The 20180-nt window shown below is 51.2% G+C and overlaps 6 protein-coding genes across 6 annotated transcripts; 4 read left to right on the forward strand and 2 right to left on the reverse strand.

The window, feature by feature from the left end:
* Positions 1-1026: 1026 nt before the first annotated feature.
* Positions 1027-4698, forward strand: CC77DRAFT_929395 (hypothetical protein; the record flags this gene model as incomplete). The annotated part of the gene is made up of 1 exon (XM_018534102.1): positions 1027-4698. The coding sequence occupies one exon, from the start codon at positions 1027-1029 to the stop codon at positions 4696-4698; it is 3672 nt and encodes a 1223-aa protein (XP_018389447.1).
* A 2219-nt stretch (positions 4699-6917) lies between these two features.
* CC77DRAFT_1006224 (hypothetical protein) lies at positions 6918-7594 on the forward strand (the record flags this gene model as incomplete). Its single annotated transcript, XM_018523400.1, has 3 exons — positions 6918-7004; positions 7137-7278; positions 7335-7594. 3 exons carry the CDS (start codon positions 6918-6920, stop codon positions 7592-7594), a joined length of 489 nt encoding a protein of 162 aa, XP_018389448.1.
* A 185-nt stretch (positions 7595-7779) lies between these two features.
* CC77DRAFT_1028920 (hypothetical protein) lies at positions 7780-8883 on the reverse strand (the record flags this gene model as incomplete). The annotated part of the gene is made up of 1 exon (XM_018526476.1): positions 7780-8883. One exon carries the CDS (start codon positions 8881-8883, stop codon positions 7780-7782), a length of 1104 nt encoding a protein of 367 aa, XP_018389449.1.
* A 1657-nt stretch (positions 8884-10540) lies between these two features.
* Positions 10541-13123, forward strand: CC77DRAFT_643522 (hypothetical protein). The gene is made up of 4 exons (XM_018532592.1): positions 10541-10685; positions 10731-12039; positions 12232-12426; positions 12479-13123. Exons 1-4 carry the CDS (start codon positions 10648-10650, stop codon positions 12668-12670), a joined length of 1734 nt encoding a protein of 577 aa, XP_018389450.1. The 5' UTR covers positions 10541-10647; the 3' UTR covers positions 12671-13123.
* A 453-nt stretch (positions 13124-13576) lies between these two features.
* On the forward strand, positions 13577-16360 carry CC77DRAFT_1028922 (kinase-like protein; the record flags this gene model as incomplete). Its single annotated transcript, XM_018526477.1, has 5 exons — positions 13577-14110; positions 14180-14538; positions 14598-14764; positions 14816-15687; positions 15743-16360. The coding sequence occupies 5 exons, from the start codon at positions 13577-13579 to the stop codon at positions 16358-16360; spliced, it is 2550 nt and encodes an 849-aa protein (XP_018389451.1).
* A 267-nt stretch (positions 16361-16627) lies between these two features.
* Positions 16628-19820, reverse strand: CC77DRAFT_1038445 (ribonuclease Z mitochondrial precursor; the record flags this gene model as incomplete). The annotated part of the gene is made up of 2 exons (XM_018527113.1): positions 16628-18136; positions 18350-19820. The coding sequence occupies 2 exons, from the start codon at positions 19818-19820 to the stop codon at positions 16788-16790; spliced, it is 2820 nt and encodes a 939-aa protein (XP_018389452.1). The 3' UTR covers positions 16628-16787.
* Between the last annotated feature and the right edge of the window lie 360 nt (positions 19821-20180).

Here is a 20180-nt window from a genome sequence, read left to right on the forward strand (position 1 = left end):
GAGACTGTGGGGGTGAGTGCGCATTTGTTATTGGAAAAGGAAAGAATGCCTCTGCGACGCGTCTGAGGAGGCAGGAGCGACGTCTGACAAGGGAAGGCGCAGGTATGACGGGGAAGAAGCGTCGGCGCTAGCAAATGACCGTTTGATCACGTCGCTGCATCTTCACTCTGCGTGTCGCCCGCATCCCCTGGGACGGCGCGGGTTTTGGGCTCAGCGGCGCAATCATGGCCGTCAGACTTCAGTCAGCCTATCGAGCGGATGCTGGCCCGCGCGTTATGGCGTCTCTCTTCACCCTGCACCGCGACGCCCATGCACGACGCGGAAATGAGGCTAGTGGAAATTGATCCTTGTACCATGTGAGTGTGCTTGTCACTCCCCCAGAGGCCCAAAGAGTGCATACCCACGTCGACCCGCTCCTCGAAGCATCTTTTCGGTCGGGAGATCTGCTCTCTGCATTCTTTTCCTTCACCACGCCAGCACTCCGCAGCGCGCGTGCATTCACTCCTTGACCTGTTGTCTCCAGCTATACACGCTCCTTAACTTTTGCTATAATCTATTGTTTTGTACTTTTTGCCGCCAACCGAGCCATCCAGAGACGCCCGCGCCCAAGCACGCCTGCAATCGCTGCACGTCTTCCTTTTCATCCCGAGCTTCCTCCTTCGCCTCTTGCCGACATTACATTCCCCCGTGCCTAGGACACTCTTTCAAAAAAAACACTGCTCGCGATCGACTGCACTGTTGTTTTTGGCCCCGCTACATGTTCGCGTCTGCTCTTTCCTCCCAGCCCGAGTCGCCTTGCTCTCACCTTCCCCACTCATCGCTCGACTGCGCCTGCCCACCCTCCGCAGACAAGGTCCGCTCCAGATTGGTTAGCGCACAATCGTCGCTATAATCCAGTCTAATCGTTGCCACCAGTAAGAAGATACCTCCTCTCGTCTACACTGCCAAGGCGCCCGCCGTTGCCTCTTGCCTTCTCCAGATGCAATGGCGCGTTCGAATCTTTTTGCTAATAACTACCAGGGCATCATGAATCGTTGGCTGAACAGGAAGAAGGATGGCAGTGAGGATGTGGCCGCTGCAAAGAAGACAAAGAAGGGCAAGAAGGGTCAGGAGGAGCCCAAACCAGAGTTCGATCTCAGTGCCGCGCTTCCCAAGGCAGACGACTTCCGGACAAGTCTAATCATGCCTGGCCTATCTACCCGCTTCAGCATGTTGAAGGAGCAAGACGACCCAGACTCCAAGATCGGTAAGGCCAGCGACGACAGTGTACTACAACCGAAACGCCAATCACGCCTCCACGAGTTTGGTTTCGTCCCTGGTGGCCTCTCCGATATTGCCGAAGTCTCCTCCCTCAATGGCTCTATTCGACCGCCCTTTGCAAACGAGCGAACCAATTCCTTCGACAGCAGCAGAGACGACGATGGCTCCGGTAGCATGATGAGCAGAGCTAGACCTGGCGAGGGCAACGTCTTGTTTGGAGGAAGGCAGAAGATCTACATGATCTCCAACAGTAACGCTAAGGGTACTGGACGGACACTATACGACGACGACGTCAACATGTCAGCATACCAACGACTTCGACAAGAGGAAAAGGAAAGGCTGAGGCAACAAGCGGAGGAAAACGAGGGACAGCATTCTGAGCCATCTAGCCCTACGGAGCTCAGTCGTAAGAGGGAGACTTCATCATCCACCAACTCGGGCACAGTGAACACGCGTACGTCCACGGCTGCGACATCAATAGCATCACAAGGTACCAACTCCGTAACAGCGTCCTCTCCTGCCTTCCCGCCCGCAGGTGCCCCTATGACATCCCCCGATCTCAGTAAATCGACGACGAAACGGAGACTCTACGATCAAGGACTGGACCAGCAAATTCAAGAGCAACAGTCCTCAGCCATGAACCGTCTCAATTCCATACAACGGGCACGTGCGCCAACCGGTCGATCAACACCACCAATTTCCATAGCGCAAGCACGGTCTGCCACCAATCTCAGCGATCGCTTCGCTAGAGGGCCAGGCTTCCGCTCAGATAGCCCAAACTCGCTCCAATACCCGGGCGTGAGCAGGAATAACTCCTCTGGTGCGTCGAGTCCCGTCCTCGCTCGTCCACAATCGCCGGCTCTGGCGAGTCCCGTCATTAGCGACAGCGAGGAGGCACACACTCTCAATGCAGCACTTCAGCCCAATGATCGAGGCAAGGCCACGGCCATGGGAACTTTCAATAAACCTAAGGCAGCTTTTAGCGAAGAGCAATATGCAGAGCGCTTGCGCCATATGCAACAGGACCGCGAAGGACGCAGCACACCGACTAATAAAGTCGAAAAGTCCCCGCCGCGCAAGCCTACTTTGAGAGAGCGTGCAGAACAGCAGAGGCGCAAGCGAGCTGAAAGTGACGCAAAGGAGCGGTCGAGCTCTGAGTCGACTGCTGAGCCCAGTCAAGCACCGTCTGCATTCTCCAGGTTTCAAGCTGCCGCAAGCCAAATGAGAACCGCAGGCCCAGCAACACCGAGCTCACCACCAACACAACGTCTCCCAGAAGTCCCACGTCAGCGCTCAGATAGCAACAAGGCAACTTTCTTCAGCTCGCCCGATTCCAGTGATGCAGAGGAAGAGGCCCCCAAACCGACGGTTCCTCATCCGATGGAGCCCACCCGCCGATTTGACAACCTTCCTGTGGCGACTGGACCTGCACCTTCAATATTTGAGCATCCTGCTCTCCGCTCTCGAACAACATCTGAGGAAGAAGTATCTCGGACAGGTCCTGCGTCGTACAGCCCTGCGCTAACCCAAGAAGCGTCTCCTCGTCCTGATGAGACGGTCAAGGTGGACGGTACGGAGGTTGACTCCCCAACATTAGGTCCTGACAACGGCGGACTCAGTGGAATGATACGGCAGCACCTCCGTAACATGAGCAATGTGTCTTCAAACTACGGTGAACCAGGCCCACCAATGATGAGCCCACCGATGGGACTTGCCATCCATACGCAAGAGTTCGGCCTCCAACGCCGCCAGCCAGGATCCGAATCAGTCACACCCGCACCATCGACCTACAGCCATTCCAACCCATGGGACTTGGATGACATTGACAACCCGTACCGCGACGAGAGTGGCAAGATGAACTCAGAAGATTCGATCAACGGACAGGATGCGACACCTCTTGTCATGAGCGCTACCGAACCAAATCCTGCGGCTCCTTGGGACCTTACTCCGCGAAGGACCCACGAACGAATTGCCAGCAATGAGACAGAGGCTGACCACGAGGCTTTCCAGCGGGATCTCGCCCAGAGGCAGCGCTTAATACAGGAAAGCCTTCGTGCAAGGGCTGAAGGTCGGTCAACAAGCCCAGCACCTGGCGGACCCTCAGGCGGATTGAAGACTGCTTTGAACATGCTCCGTGCAAAGTCGAGCCGGGAATCATTCGCCACAGTTGATGTTTCAAACAAATCGGTGAGGAAGCTTGCTCTTGGGGGAACTTCAGCGAATGTTAGCAGCACCTCGCTCGTTGGCCTTCAAGGTGACGTGCCTCCACTGCGACCAAAGCAGTCTCGAGTACTGCAGCAAAGTGAGCAGGACGCACAACGAGAGTTGGAACATCGACAGCGATCAGCAACAGAAAGCAGCCGGACTGGTCGCCCAACAGGCAGGTCTCCACAAGCATCGACCAGAAGTTCAACACGAGAGCGCTCAAGCTCAGGAACATCATCAGGCCGCTCTCGAAGCCGCCCTCGCCCTGATCAATACCGTGACGATCTCGATCAGGCGATGACCGAGGGATCCCGTGGCGCGTATCCTCCTAATACAATGCCATCACTTCCTGGTTACGTCGCTCATCCAACACCCCCACTTCCTGCTGAAAGGCCATCACTGGATTCTCAGGGTCGTATGCGATCGCGTAGCAACAGTAAAACTGCTGCAGCAAATTACTTCGAATCCAAGCATCTTCACCCCATCCAAACCAACACTGGATCAAGCCAGAACTCTCGCCTCCCTCCTCCACAAGGCAAGTTCTCCCCGGGAATACCAATTTCTCCACGACCGTCCCCAGGTGGCTTCAATAATGGCAGCGCCAACGCCTTCTCGCACCCAACCTCTCCAGTACCTCCGTTCTCCGCCAACCATACTCCTCCCGTCTCAAACCCCACCACTCCCAGCACAACTGCTTTCAACCCAAGTACTGTGCAGCCATTGACTAAGACTGGAGTGCTACGGAAGAAGTCAATCGCGAAGTCTGAGATTTCAGAGCCTGTCTTTCTCTCCACAACATCTTCTATTGACACGATCAACCTTCCAGCTGGTGCTTCTCTGAAGAATGGTATGGAGAATGACGCACCGCCCGTTCCGCCAATCAACCCTATGAGGAGACGTTTTGGATTCGGTCGCGGTGAGAGTTCAAGCCCGACAGGACCATCACCTTACGATCCTGCCGTACAGCCTGGTATGGAGGCACCGCGAGCCCCTTACGGCGAGCCCCTCCGCACAAACTCGTCTGACGGACTGATGAACCAGTCCCAGCAACCAAAAGGCAGGTTGCGTAAGGCGTCAAGCGAAGGCAGAAGTCTACGTGGAAACGCCCAGAGCCAGTTTGGACCATCTCCAGCTATGCCTCAAAACGGGTTCACTATGCGCAACAACTCGCCTCCACGTCCTACAAACGGCCCTGCTGGTAGCCAACAGCCTATGGAAGGAGGCATGTTTTAGATGGCCACTTCAAGAATTTGACACCTGACAGTTCTGTCGACATTCCAATATTTGCGATCAAAAGCGAACCTTTTTCGATTTTTTTGGCACATTCGCAAAATCTTATCTCTGTCTGTTTGCCTTCAGTCCATAGGTTCGCCGTGTCTGCGACCACGGCCTTTTTCTTTCCTTAATCATTTTTCATTTTTTGGCTTCCGGCTCAGCAATATACCTTCCGTCCTGCGACTTCTCTTTGCAAAGATCTCTTTTAACGATCAACGATAGGGTTCTGGCTAGATTACAACCCTCACCGGGCTGGACACGGTGTTTTTGGAGGTTGGCAATCGCATTGAAACAAGTTTGAGTACATTCAGTAGAGTCGGGTTCGGGAGGATTGCATGTTTATCGGAGTCGAAATGTACTGCTAGTCACTACAGCCCTTTCACGGGCTCGCTAGGTTTCCGGTTCAGCATCTGCTGCTGGACTTGCGTCAGCCAATATGGTGTTGAATGCAACTATTACACCGCACAACATCTGTCTCATGAGCAGAACTTTTCTAGTCTCAAGTCTATCGATCGGAACGACTGGAGACAAATTGCATCATCGCCCATTTTGTCTCAACACAGCGCAGGCTGTGGGAAAGTATTCAACGGTCACAATGATGCTGAAACCCCCGCGTTCAGTGTTTGGTCTGATCCATTTACCGTGCCGCCTTCCCGGTTTCATCGCTGCCGTCATCACGCATCACCAACGGCGCAGACACCATCACATTTGGAAAAGCTGAAAGCATGATTCCATTGCCACGCAGAAGCAATATGAGACATGATACTGCTGATCTGCAAGGACGAGCGACTCACAGGCTTTGTGTTTCAGGCGCCGCAATAGGGGACGTGCGCGAAATCGAGAACGTTGGATCGTCGCTCCAGAAAGCGACTCACGAACGATAGGCTCGAGACGAGGTAGAGTGGTTCTATTGATTTCGTAGAGAAGCTTGAAGGAAAGGAGACGGGAATTTAGATTCCGCAACCACGACGAAGAGATTAGGATCGGTGTGAGGAGAAAAGGGATATGGGTAGGGATCGTGATCTAAGCCTGCATGCCGCTTATCGCGTACCTGCATCCTTGGATCCTTCGCGCGTGGCTGTCCCTTGCCGAACTCAACTAGGACTCACCATTTACCCATCGGCATTTTTTGCCTAGACAGTGGATCCCAATCTTGCGCAAAAAGATCTCTTCATCCTCTGTGGCTTGAACACGATATCGTCAGAGCGCAAAGTGCCACTACAAATGGATAAGCTGTTTCCGATGAATATTGTGCATGTGCAGCCCACTCTATAGCGGTGCGCTACGCCACTAACCCGTTCGAACCGTCGATGGTACCTTCCCCATCCGCATGCCAAGACGACATACTTCTTCCTAACGCAGGGTCGGCATCTGGTGCCGCACCAGCGAACGCAGGTTGCCCGAAGCAGTCGTCATGCAGTAAAAGCAAACAAGAACAGGCAGGATACGTGAGAAATAGACAATTACCAGAAACGCAGCGTGCTTTCATCGGGTACACTATCCCCCACATTCACTACAATGAAGCCCGGAGCCTCAGCAGCATGCCTGCCAAAACATAAATGATACAACTCCGCAAGGAAGATGATTGGTCCGGCGAGTAAGAATCGCACCGTCGCGTTGACGCAGATAAAAGCAAGGACGCGATCCCTCCACCCTTCTCCACTGCTGTGCCACCACGCCGCCTGACCAACGCTAAAGGACCGCAAGCTCGGCGCCATCCCAAACTCTAACTGCGACCTAACTCTTCATCCGAGGCATATCACGCACCTATGCGAGGCTCATGGTCGCAGTCCGGCCCTCGTAACTCGACGAAATACACGCATCTAAATGGTATAGCTAACGTAAACGCATTGTGCAGATCAAGGAACGTCGAGAAGAAGGGAGGGGAAATGGTCAACCCAGCCTGTAAGGGTGGATCGCGGCAATCCCTGAGACGATCATCGGGTACTCCAATGTTAATCTCCACGAGTCTTGTCCTATGGAGTAAGCTTGCACCTAGGCATTGGTGACCAGACTAAGTTGAGACATTTGTTACCCTTCTTACCAGTACATAGGTCCCTCTCTCCCCATCGTTTCTCGCTCAACCCTGTTCATCCACCCGTCTCTTCGAACATCTCACCTATACTCCATATTACCTTTGCCGCAGTCCCTACAGCCACTTATACCACATAATCAAGATGCGTTTCCAGGCCACCGTTCTTGCCGTTGCGGCTTCGCTTGCCTTCGTTGGTGCTCAGGATTTGAGCGGTATCCCGCAGTGCGCTGTATGTTACCTTCTCCACATTCATTGTTGATTCGATGCGATTTCGGTAATCGCAATGAGATAGCTCCACATCTTTTGAGCCGACTTCAGTGCATCTTCATTCGAAACGTATAACTAACACAATAGTTAATAGATTCCCTGCTTCGTCGCCGCTCTCCCTGGTTCCAACTGTGGCGTCACAGACACCAAGTGCCAGTGCACCAGCGGTCGTTCCGCCATTGAGAACTCTCTCCTCACTTGCGCGCCCGAGCGATGCCAACCGGCTGAGATTTCCAGTACGTTGATACCTCTATATGCATCCATCCCATGTCCATACCTAATCGTATCCTAGGCCTTGCACCCGCCGTCTCTTCCCTCTGCGGCGCCGCCGGTGTAACCCTCTCCGACATTCCTACCGCAGTAGCATCCTCCGGCTCCGCTGCCGCTACCGGTTCTGCATCTACTAGCCAGGTCAGCGGAAGCCGCACCATGAGCGGCTCTGGTTCCCCCACTGGCTCCCAGGCCGCTGAGCAGACCGAGAACGCTGCTGCCGGCAAGCTTGCCAGCTACGGTGTTGTCGCCATGGGTATGGCCGCTGTTTTCGGATTGTAGAGAGATTTTGGCTTTGGGAGGGGGAATGAAATATCGAGATGGCGCGTCTTGGTAAATTAAGATTTTGTAATTCAGCGGTCGCTTATACGTCGGACCGCAATAGATACCGTCTTGTTCGTTTGAATTGTCGTATCCTAAATACCTTGCGTCAAAGCATTGTGATGCCAATTGGTTTCGTATGCTGTTCAGGCAGCTTCCAATGCACTAATCCACTTGCCAGACCATATTGTGAACTCATCATCTTCACCATTCCAACTCTGTTTGACCAGCTCAATCGCGCTCTTAGCCTCACCACAACATTTATCAAGTGTTTGTTTCGCCTCATCTTCGTCCAGATCATAGAATGCACCTGCAACGTCGTCGACCGTCTCGGGTATCGTCTTGAGGGTGTTCATAAGTTCATCAAGCCTTTTGCAGGGTGTCGAGGTGGTGCCGTCCGGGGCTGCAGTTGGTTCGAGTATGGATGACGCAGGATATGTCTTTAACCTCCTCTTGACCAGTGCTTGGTATAGCATACCTACCATCTTCAGCTTCTTGACACTGGTGTCTAGAAGTTGCTTTAACTCCTTGTCATCCTTGCCAATCTTGTTCGAAGCGCCGAAGATCTCGTCTTCATCGTCGCTGCCTTCTGCTCCATCGTCGTCATCTCCAACGTCTTCCCCCCATTCTTTCAGCTCTTCGATCGCATCCAGCAGAACTGCTCGTAATTCCTGCGCCTTCTTGACCACCAGTCCGACAACACCGTCTGCGCACAACTTTATCAGCGCGTCGCATGCATCCCATAACACACCAGTGGAAGACAAGACTTCTTGCTTCTCGCTCTCAGTCGGACCTTTATCTTTGCCCTGCATATCTTGCCTCTTCTCTGCCATCTTCAAAATTATGACAAGAACCTCTCCCCATGTCCCCAGTAACCTCCTCACCTGCGACTTGACTTCCGTGCGCATTATGTTCCCGATGTCACCCTTCTGACCCTCTTGTGGTACGTATGAGGCGGCAGCCACCAAGCTATTCAGCGGGCCTGAGCTCACATCGCCAATCTTCGCTATGATGGCCGAGGGAGTGAGAGGTGGGTTTATGAGGAGGAGCGACAGCGTGGTTGAATGCGATTTTAGGAGTGTTGTCGACGCTTTAATGACATCGAGAGGATTTGCTATCTCAGTCGCTGAGGCATCGGACTTCGAAGTGGTGTCTTTGCTGGGCGCGAGAGAGGATTGGAAGTGCGTGAGGAGTGCTTGCGTGGTTTTGGTGAGATCAATAAGTGTGCGCAGGTCTTTTGGCTTCGACATCGCGACGGGCTTGCTGAGTAAAACCCTGGACAGGTCTTGTTTCTTGAGCGATATCAAAATAGCTGACAATATGTGCGTCGTTCACAAGCCAAAGACTTTAGACTGTATCAAAATTTTGGTGGGGCAGTGACTCTTAGCGGGGTACCTAGGTAGCTCCGTCATAGCGGACACACTCCGCACACATGGCTGCAACAACCAACATCTCCACATCACTGTCCTTCCATGATCCCATCGACCCAGTTCTGAATCGAAATCTGATGTGCGAAAGACATTTCGATACCAACTTCGCCGTCGCTACTTTTCGGTCAGAAACCCTGCGATACGGAGCCTACACTCGAGGCAGTAATTTGTGGAAGGTAGACTCTATGTACTGCATTCAAGAAGTGCTTGGATGAGGTAATGTGCCACTTATGCATGTAATCATGTGTAAGTAGGCAGAATCGAGTTCAAAGTCTGCCCCGGCATCTGCTGAGATCACCACATGGCGCTCGCCCCGCCCTCATGCTGCTCAGAGCAAGCCTCACCAATCGGGCACACACACTAGAGGATGATGGCTGAATCGCGCAGCTGTTGACATTCACCGGAATCACAGACTGGCCAGTAGTAGCTTGCTATATGTCATCTCATGACCCTTCATTACAGGTGCATCTATCACGGCTTGCATCAAGTAATTAAGCCTAGATCGTATCATTCGCTGAATAGATCCGAACGAACTAGACAGCCTTGCGATCTGGATCTGGAGGACTGTTGATGATACCAGTCAAGCAGAGCCGCACGCAGTAGGACACACCAGTCAGGTGTATATCTGTTAGCCGTGGGTATGCGAAGGACAGAGGTTTCAGACTGCCTTGGAACTGGAGCGTTCTTCACCGGTTTCATATTACTGTCTATCAACCCCGAATTCAATTACGCCTCGACGCTGCCCTTTTGCCTCCTTGATACCTAGCACTCGATGTCTTACGTGTGGGATACATTTCCGGACTATCGCCTCAACCAGGCAGACTTGCAAGCGTACTTGACTGAATTGTATGGGTCGTATAACTTCTTCATCCAAGTATGATTTCCAGAAGTTTCAAATGGCGTAGGCTGAGCAAGGCTTGCAGGTCGTCAATGGGACATACAGATTCTGGATTCCTAGATCATTAACCTCTGTATGGGTAGATTTTTAATACACAGTGTTAATACAGGTCCTAACGTGCTTTCAGGATCAGCGAAATGCTCTTAAAGAACGGCGATGGGAAGACGATTGATGAAAGGTGTTGACGGAGAGAACGTGGGGCTATATGCTTGACATCCTCGTGCGCGGGGCTTAGCAGGATTTGGTGGCATTCGTCTAGGGCAGCACACCGGACTAGGGACTCGGGGCTGTGATCATCTCCAGTGATGTTATATAGCCTGGTTTACCCATTTTCCTCGGGGACGAATTTTTCATACTTCATCAATTGGTTTTAGTAGTCGTAATGGACAAATTCGTTCTATCTTGTGAAGGGTTCAAGGACTACCCGAAGAATCTTACACAGCGCAGCGCCCTCACACACAGCACGGCAGGATACCTTGATCGACTCAGGAACCAATCCAAATATCTTTTCCGAGATGTCCAAGACAAGCGAGTGGGAGTTGATTTTCTCGATTACCATGAAGCAGACCATCGTAAGCAGTCTATCGCCAGCCGCGATTTGATCTTCTAACCATGCACAAGGCTATAGCTCGGCGTGCATCAAGGATCAGCGCGAATTGGAACTCATTTTAGGCTTTAAACAACTAATGAAGCCTGAGGCTGTTGATCCAAGGTGTCGGTTCATGTTAGCGAACGTTACTATTCTTTGAGACCCAGCTGATGACGGCAGATTTCTAACAGCAGGCCAAAGCCGGGCACCGTTGCGTATCACGTACGACATGTTCAGCTTCCTGTGTACATTCTACCAGGTGCCTCCTTCGTTTCTGGACTTCGTCTTTCCCTTCGGACTAAGGGAACACGCGCAAGACTTCCATTTCAGTGGGCTGAGAGACGAATCCCTGTTGGCCTCGTATGACAGAGCTTGTGTACTGCCCGAACTAGATCGTTCGGGGAAATACATTCGCTTCTGTTATAACCTAAGATCAGTGGAACCATCGCAAAGTCAGTCAAAGTTACCGTGGTCGATTCGCCAGTGTGCTGTATATCATACATTCGATGTAGAGAACGGGCGAATGTCCTGGATCATCGTCAAAGGAAACAAGGATATCAAGAATCGTGTGACTGAAACGTCCAAGAGGCAAATGCATGGTGAAGGCTCTCTCAATTCTCGCGGCGATGCATTTGCAGCATCTCTTGATACGCATCTTCTGCTATGCAACTGGTCCGGCGAGAATTGGAGATGGTATATCAACGATCTCGAAGATCAATTGCAGACATTAACGAGAGGAGTATTGGCATTTCAAGTTGAGAGAACTCCGACACCATTGTCATCGCCTTCACCACTAAATACCACAAGTCCACACCCCAACATGGGACCGTTTTGCAACGTATCACAGATGTCTCCAACAAGTCCTCCATCACGATCTTTCACACTGCCACCAGTTTGGACAAAACGATCCCCGAATCGATCAAATACTATGCAATCAAGTCCACATCCCTATACACAATCGCCGATGGGCAATGTTGATGACAGCTTGTGGACATCGGTACCAACAATGAACTCTCCTCCAAAGACGAGACGATGGAACTCAGCTCTAAACGATTTTCGTAGTTCACTGAAACGGCCGTGGCGTCTTGACACGACCAACGACAACCCGATATCTGGAGATGAAAAGCGGTTGTTACCATCTTCTGAAAGGTTATCGCCTCCAGAGCTACCACCGTCTTTTTCCTCCAGTGATTTGGATAAGACACCTGATATATTCACCTTTAGAAATCTTCAAGACATACAACACATTGAAGAGAAGGCACAGGAAGCTATGCTTGTATTGAAGCTGAACACAGATGTTCTTGAGCAGCTGAGGCTGCAGTACGAAGAACTCACAAAGCATAAAGAATTTCCTCAAGAAGTTCGTGATGACTGCAGAGCCAGCCTTCATCACTTTTGTAAAGGCGTAGTTGGGGTCGAAAAAGATCTACGCATGCTGCAGTCGCGGACGGAGACTCTGCTACACCTCTTGGCCAACCGAAAGACTTTGGTAAGTACTATACTCTCGAACTCTATCCTTAATATAGGAAATTTTCTGGTAAATACCCAGGCTAGGCCTATGAAATCAACAAGGAAGGCCGCAGCTATTAGCAGTAATGCAGCCACCAAGCACTTTCCAAAAAACGAGCAGCAAGAAAGACAGCACTATAGCATAGACATACACTAATACGGCATCACACAGGTAAGCGGTATATTGCAACATCGAAGCTCCAAAGCGAGCGAATTCTACGCAAAAGAGTCTCGAGAATGCGCAGCTCGCATGGAAACAATGACTCTGAAGATGCAAGACCTTGCCATGAAGACAAAGCAAGAGACAGTTTCAATGAGAGTGATCACCACTGTAACTCTTTTCTTCCTTCCAGCAACCTTCATCGCTGTAAGTGATCGGTAAAGTGCTTTGGGTCCGTACATCTACTGATCCCAAGCAGACTTTCATGAGCACCGATATCCTCAAATTCCAAAATGGCGAACAAGAACTACAAATACAGGGTCTGAAGCTATACTTGAAGGTTGCCCTGCCTGCGACAGCAATGACCTTTATCGCGTGGTACGTCATCTATTGCTTGGCTAGAAGAGAAACTAGACAGAATGATCGGTCCGAAGCAGCTGGTGAGGCTTGATATCCTGGGTTGTCCAATCATTAGATCGGCCAAGATTGTTTTACAAAGGGGCGACATCCTCTATCTTCCTAGACGTGTATATTGTAAAGGCAATTTCAAACCGTGTCTCGTTCGAATTGGACTGCCAATGCTGTTGCGCACCGCAAAGTATGTTCTGTAGTCTAGCATAGATACGACTTAATTTGACTGGTGACGCAGTTTAGTATAGCGATGCAGTCGGGCGTCCAGGGACAAAGATCATTGTGATAGCCACTAGAAGCTGAAAGCGTGTCAAACCTGAATCATAGGCCATGGTCAGTAGTGGACCGGTGCGTCTTGGCGGATCCACGCTGTGTCAACCCGTTTGACCTAAAGCCAACGTCGCACCCACAAGGAAGATCATTCCTGCCGTCTAACCCTCCAAATATTCATCACTGCTCGTTGCCAGGACGTATCTGTTTGCACTCGTCGACATAGACTCATCGTAGGAGGTTTGCGTTCGTAATCGTCCAGGCTGATCAGTCCGACTGTTTGTCATCCTTCCTGGATCCGTCGGTCTGTTGTTTCTAATGACTCTCCTTGTCTTTCGTCGCGTCTTCTGCAAGAAAGACTGTATGATTTCAACTGGATAGTGGCAGCCTCAACGAGGACGATGCCACGGTGATGCAGGTCCGGTAGATTGTGGCTTGAAGCTTTTGGCGGGGCACTGGGGTTCCGTCTTGATCGCATTGCTTAGCGAACCACCGTAGAGCAGCTCCTGGGGCCTTAACTTCAGCCTCGCAGCACGCGCTTGCGAAATCTTCGAACTCGATATCAGCTTACGTTCCAAGCTTCATGCGTGCTGCTCCTCCTGCCGATCCGCTCTTGTACCCGGCGCGACTGATACCGACCGCGACTACCTGATGCGCGCTATCCCTAACGATCACCATGGCGCCCGGCACCAATTGCGAACTCTCTGATTTCCTCAAGCACGTAGAGAAGTGCAAGTGGTTCGCCATAGCTGATACTTCACCAACAGGCACCCGGCCCATCGTGTCAACACGCGCGCTTCAAACCTACCTTACTGCAGACAGAGTGCGGAAGCTCTTGTTATATGTCGCTAGTTCGCCCAACTATGAGCGCATAGTCCGGGAAAGATACCTGGTCGTATTCTCGATCCTTCTTTCGATAAAACAGGGTGTATACATAACGACGTTTATTCAGCACGACCAGCTGGCAGACGAAAGATTGCCTTTCCTTAGCCGCGACGAATGGCCGGAAGTCTGCAAAGTCATATTCACTCAATTCAACGAGACGCAGTGGAAATTCTGCGCGAAACGGCTGGTGTATGACCGGTTGAATGACACGAGGCTACACGCGAACGAGGTTGTACCCTTCAGGAAAAAACACCCGCTGAAGGAGGGATCGGACTCGACTATCTTCAGGGTCGAGTTATTTGAGGAGTATAACCACCTTTTCCCAGTAGGTCAAAGTTCTGAGCGCATACAAGTCCAAGCATATATAGTAAGCCACTGACTGCTGTGCGATAAGGACGAACCACATCATCCCCCTACCAGCGTCTTCATCCTGAAATCGTGTCGATCGGACAATACAAGGTTACATGATAACGAGGTAGAGGCTTACAGGACCTTACTGAGCCACTCAAGTGGACAAAATGCAATGCAAAATATGGCGCGCTTCTATGGTTCTTGGATACAGGGCGACACCTGTTACATATTGCGCGAATATGTTAGCGGCGGCACCCTCACAGAATTTTTCAAACGTACCGAGCCGCCAACATCAGCGAACGACATATTGAAGTTCTGGACAAATTTCATACAGCTCGTAAAGCCAATATCGTGTATACACCGTCTTCCTGATTCACACAACCATCGTTCGTACAGAGTAGGGTAGGTGTAAAATTCTTAACCTCTTTCTATCCTTGGCTCAAGCTGATCTAGTTATGAAGGCTACATAACGACATCAAACCGGATAACATTCTTGTTTCAGAGATGAACAACGACAGCCCGTTCGATGTCTCCTACAAACTCATAGATCTTGGACTCGCTGGGTTTGTGCTAGCGGACGACTCTGACGAGACACAACTTCGCGATGTGCACGGCACGAAGATGTATAGTACGTTGTCGTTCGAGACCCAGGTCTACTCTATTCTAACTGATCCTCAAGGTGCGCCCGAATACTTTCGTGGTGAGAAGGACAGGTTCAGACAACAAAGCATCAAGCAAGCACACCCAAGCAAAGACATTTGGGCCTTGGCTTGCGTGATCAGTGAAGCCGCAGTATGGTCCGTATTTGGTTATAACGGGTTGATCGACTACAACGAACGGCGAATAAAAGCAACTGCTGATATTCCCTCCCTTGCGCAAACAGGTTATAGCGGCTGCTTTCACGATACTACAAAAGTTCTCGATGTCGTAAAGGACGTGCACAAGGAAGCCTGCCATGCGCGCCGGACAAACATTGATAATATCGTTAGCCGCGTCGTCCTTATCGTTGGTGGAATGATGGCCCAAGATCCTTCAAGGAGGCCAGATGCTTTGAGAGTATACGAAGACCTTACACGAGCTATAGAGTTAGAGGCCCCGCCCACAGCCACCACCAATGCTCGATACTCTATGCCCGTCCAACTGCCTCCAGATCTGCCAGTTGGGCTGGGCTTGGTGACGACTGGCACACCTCCCATACAGTCATCGTACGAGTCGCCAGGGCGTTCAACGTACCGTCCGGATCGACGTGCAACGATCAGTACAAACCCTGGCGCTCGTCCATTCTCCACAGCCTTGAGTATCGAAGAAGAAGATATTTCGAGACAAAGTCTTCACGTAATGGCTCGACACACTATAGACGTGCCGCAGCAGACTCCGGTATCTGGTATTAACAGTTCGTTTCAACATTCTAGCGCACCCGTCGGCCAGAGAGATCTTCCAGTAGCTTCCGTTGATAAAGCTCTAAATTACATACGCATGAAGAAGGCGGACGCGAGAACGCCTCCTCTACAAGGTCAAGAGTGGTTGAAAAGATTGCATGGCAGAGATCAGGTACGTCAATACTAATGAGTGGCTTATGACGGCCTCGCTGACTGAGTGGCATCAGATTTTTCTCATCGATGATTCGGCGTCAATGCACCAACACTGGAAAGAGGTCAAGAGGGTCTTCGAGGCTCTAGCCTATCTGGTCAAAACTAAAGACCCAGACGGTATTGAGTTACGGTTCGCTAATAGTTGTGAGCATGACGACCGCCAAAAACACCGTAATGGACTCATGAAGAATTTCGAAAAGGTAAAACCTGGTGGTCAGTGTCAGATGGGTATAGCACTCAACAAGATCCTCCCGAATTACTATCGAACCCAGATGAACAAAAGATCATCTTGGTCTTCGCGAGTAGAGGAGAAGCCCCCAGTCAATATTTACATCCTCACGGACGGTGTTTGGTCGCAGGGTCAAGAATGTCTTTCCACGGTTCAGGACCACATTACTCGCCTAGTCAACCACCTATGGGAGACTGGTAGATTGGAACATGTTGGTATCCAATTCATCCGATTTGGAGACAATGAGATTGGGAGACAGCGCCTGGATATTCTCGACAACGATCAGAAGCAGTACTACGAAGTGCCTAGAGACATTGTTGATACAGAGCCCTCCACCGGCAATATCTTCAAGATGCTTCTCGGGAGTACCGATGGTAACTGGGACAAACAAGATACCGGCTGAAGCAAGCGGCTAGGTGGGAGTCGTCATAACGCTCACACAGCTGCGATCAGGTGCACATGTAACCTGGTACCTACTACGCGCTCACTATCCTCGGGGGTAGTCTACAAGATATCCGGCACGCCGCTTTCCTTCTCCGAAAGTCTTGGGGCGAGAGGGTCTTGTTTGCTTAGAATTGCATGGTCGGATACTTTGTACCGCCCAACATTCTCTTTTGTTTCGGAAATACTGCGCACGATACCCGGTGTATTACGGAGTTTGCTAATGTCGGCGTTGCATTGGAGTCAGTGGCGACAAGCTCTATACACAGATCGTGGAAGGCATCATGAGAAAATTTCTTCGAGCCGTTCTAGACACACATCAGACGCCTTGATTTCTACATATATTTTACATCGATACCGTGACTCATGAATATCACTTCCAGCGCAACTCAGTTGTTCCGCTTGCTCTTCTCTTTCTGTTTCTTCTGCTTTTTCTTTCCCTTACCCTCCTTGCCCTCGCCATCGTCCTCACTCGCTCTCTTCCCGTTGCCATTCGCGCCCTTTGTAGCTCCCTCTAGTGCGCCGTCCGCGTCCTCATCCTTGACAAGTAGCTCATTCAGTGCATCGTTGAACTTTTCCAGCTCGCAAATTTCACCAATCTTGACGCGCATGTAGTCAAATGCGATGGCGACCTTCATGTCCTTGTTGCGTACTTTGATGACACGCGCATTTTCGCGGAGCGAAGACGAGGTTTCATGTGTGAGCGAATGGATCGGTTTCGCAGGGCCTGGAGCTGGTGCTGTGGAAGATGGAATAGTGGGGTGCATGTCCATGTTGTCTGCATTCTCGATAGTGGGGTCAACTTCGGCTTCTTCGTCTTCCATGGGAACGTCTTCGGCGACTTCTTTGGGGTTGAGTAGAGGGTCCTCTTCCTCACCGTCGGTGACGGTCTGTAAGACGGGAATTTTCTGGTATCGCTGGCTGAAGTGCGTGAGCACCACGGCCTTAGCATTCATCTGCGCGCCGATACCCAAAGCCTCGGACGTGGTGGAATGTTTCTTCGCCTTTGCGTCACCTTGGAGCTCATCATCGAAAGTTGCTTCGTGAATGAGGACAGTCGTGTCAGTTCCAATTTTGGAGAAGTGGTAGCTCGGTCTGCAGTCACCCGAATAGCTGACTTTGAGTGGCTTTACGTCTTTGGGATCTGATGGCGAGCTCGGGAAAGTCATTGAAACAGCCATGGCTCCGTTACAATGTGCTACCTTAGCCGCTTGTATGTCTTGGAACCCAAACAGGCGCTCATAGTCCTCTCTTTGCACGATCGGGTTCTCAGACACATCTTTTCCGAACGAGTTTACTATGGATAATGTCGAGCTCTTCCGTGGTTCATTGGCGGTGATTTGAAGAGGGAGGATCCGGCTGTATCCGAAGTCTTCGATTGCAGAGTACTCGCTGAGCCACTGTAGCATCCCACTGTGTGATATTACAGAAAGACCGTATGCGCTAGTGTTTATGTTGCTCGCGGAAGTATCGAGGGACTCGGAGTTGGGGACGGCATTGTGTACTACTTGGTACCATGCACGGATTACCGCCGCTGTACCCAGATGGTGATCAGCGTGTAGGTGACTGATCCAGATTATCCGCAGGTTCTTGATGATATCAATGAGCTCTTCATAGGGAAAGACTCTTGAAAGTTGACCAAGTGTGTTCTCTCCACAATCAAGAAGATAGTTGCCAATACCAGGAACCCGTACTAAAGTGGCAGACACGTTACGGTACTTAGACGGCAAAGCAGAACCTGTTCCGAGAGTCGTAACCTCAGTGTCAGGACGTGCCAATAGCTGTTTCCACATAAGCATGTCTGCGCGGTTGCTATGCACAGTTGCCTGGGCCTGTTTAGCCAACTCCAGGACTTCTGGTGGGGTCTCATTTTGTATCTCATTAGGAACGAAGAGCTTGGAAGCAGTGTCCTTCTTCAAGACAAACTTCGGCATGAGTGTAAAGGACATGCCCCGGTCAGCGGCGATGGCTCCTTTGGACAACAGCGATACTGCTGACGTACCAGTCCTATACAGACTATTTTGTGGTAGAGAAGTGTTGTCGAACACGGGCGTAGAATATCTTGTTGGGTCGATCTGTCCAAGACGCGTAGCCTGCGCCGCTACTGAGTCATTTGCAATGCGATTTGGCGCAGTATCCAGAGACGATATTACGTGTTCCACACCGTCCATCTTGTTCATAAACTCAACAAGAGTCGGATGGCCCGCAACGCCTGGACCCAGCATCCAAACGATAGCTCCAATGCCAGTCATCACTTCTGGAGAGCTAAGTTCTTCTCGCTGCAGGATGCTTTCAACGTACGCAACTGAGGGAATGTCCAGGATGGCAACACCTTGACCAGGCCTGTCAGCTCCGACAACCTGTTCTGGGGTTATTGTCTCTCCATTCGCATTCTGTACTGACTGGCCATTGGTCAGCTTTCCAAAATCAGGCCCCGGTTTAACACCTAGCGCTTTCGCACGTGCGACATCGAATTGACCACGAAATGGAAGCGACCGCACAATATACGACACACATTCTGGCGCTGGCCTAGTTGGTGGAAGGGCCAGAATGGTAGCGCCAGGCCACGGCGTCCGGGTCCAGACGGTGATATCGGGAAGAGGATCTGGGCCGCCCGGCTTTGGACCTTGGTAGGGCTCGTATCCGTGTGTGTTGGGGTTACGAACGAATATGGCTGCAGGCATTTCTACCTCGGAGATATGTCGTTCTACAAGTGTGTCCATCCTCCAATTCGAGTCAAACATGTACTTGATAGTCGCCGTCCGTATTTTTCCGTATCTTGCTTCGCGGTCTTCTGGACTCTCGTTCTCAGGAGCTTGAAATTCGTCAAACGTGTTCAAGTGTGTGTCAAAGTGCTTTTGCCGCTTTTCCAGTTCAGCTTCCGCTTTTTTATCAGGTTCAGAACCGCTCGGCGATACTGACATGGCCCACACTTTGATACTTGCGTCCTCCCAGGTCGGGACTATGACACCATCCTCGTTCTTCTCAGGCGACTGCTTCACATATTCGGTAGCATTGATCGGTATGCCCTTTCTGAAGATAAATCTCCGGCATGTTGCTAGTGTATGCTTTAGGTTCGGCGGTCCGTATATGTCAAAGTGCGGTTTTGGTGGCGCTTCGCCTTTCTTTCCCCGCTCCTGAGCCTGACGAAACGATTCCATGGCTGTGGTATAAGAGCTCGTACTCGAGTCAGCCAATGTGAGCATCATGCCAATCAACCCGCCCATATTTTTCCACTCTGCCCTTCCCGTCAAGAAGAAATCCTGGGCCTTCAGCAGACGTGTGCCCTGCTGTACCATTGCCCGTTGAGTACCCTCTGCCAGATTACCGAAAACATAGTGCTTGGTCGCCGTTCGCAGCACCAGCGTTGTGCCTGGCGTGTCAGCCGTAGGCGTTGTGACGATTTCGATGCTGCACGACATGTTTCTGCTCCAGGTGGCCTTACTACTACTACTACCCGTGGAAGCTTTTGTCTGTATACTTTCGAGTTCGGGCGGTTCGGGGATCGGTTGCTGCGCGGGTTGGCATGAAATTGGTACGGATCGAGCTCGGGTATGGTCTTTCGTTCCGTACTGATCCTCTTGGGCCCGTTCTCGATCGCAGTATATCAAACGAGTGCGAATCCTTGGTTTTGCAGGATCATGGGCCTTGGTCTTCTCTTGGTGTGCAATTGCAAGATCCGTCAAGGCATCGAGAGCTGAATAGCGCGGAGTACTAGTCGCAAAGGTTCGGAAGAGAAGGCAGGATCGATTCGGTACAGGGGCACGTCTTGAGTGGAGCGT

This window comes from Alternaria alternata (assembly GCF_001642055.1).
Source record: "Alternaria alternata strain SRC1lrK2f unplaced genomic scaffold CC77scaffold_4, whole genome shotgun sequence".
NCBI lineage: Eukaryota > Fungi > Ascomycota > Dothideomycetes > Pleosporales > Pleosporaceae > Alternaria > Alternaria alternata.

Bases quoted from the DNA above. Each gene is read 5' to 3' on its own strand.
- CC77DRAFT_643522 (XM_018532592.1), top strand. From the start codon at position 10,648: ATGAAGCCTGAGGCTGTTGATCCAAGGTGTCGGTTCAT. The intron at 10,686-10,730 runs GTTAGCGAACGT...TGATGACGGCAG, and splicing joins GATCCAAGGTGTCGGTTCAT to ATTTCTAACAGCAGGCCAAA. The intron at 12,427-12,478 runs GTAAGTGATCGG...GATCCCAAGCAG, and splicing joins TTCCAGCAACCTTCATCGCT to ACTTTCATGAGCACCGATAT.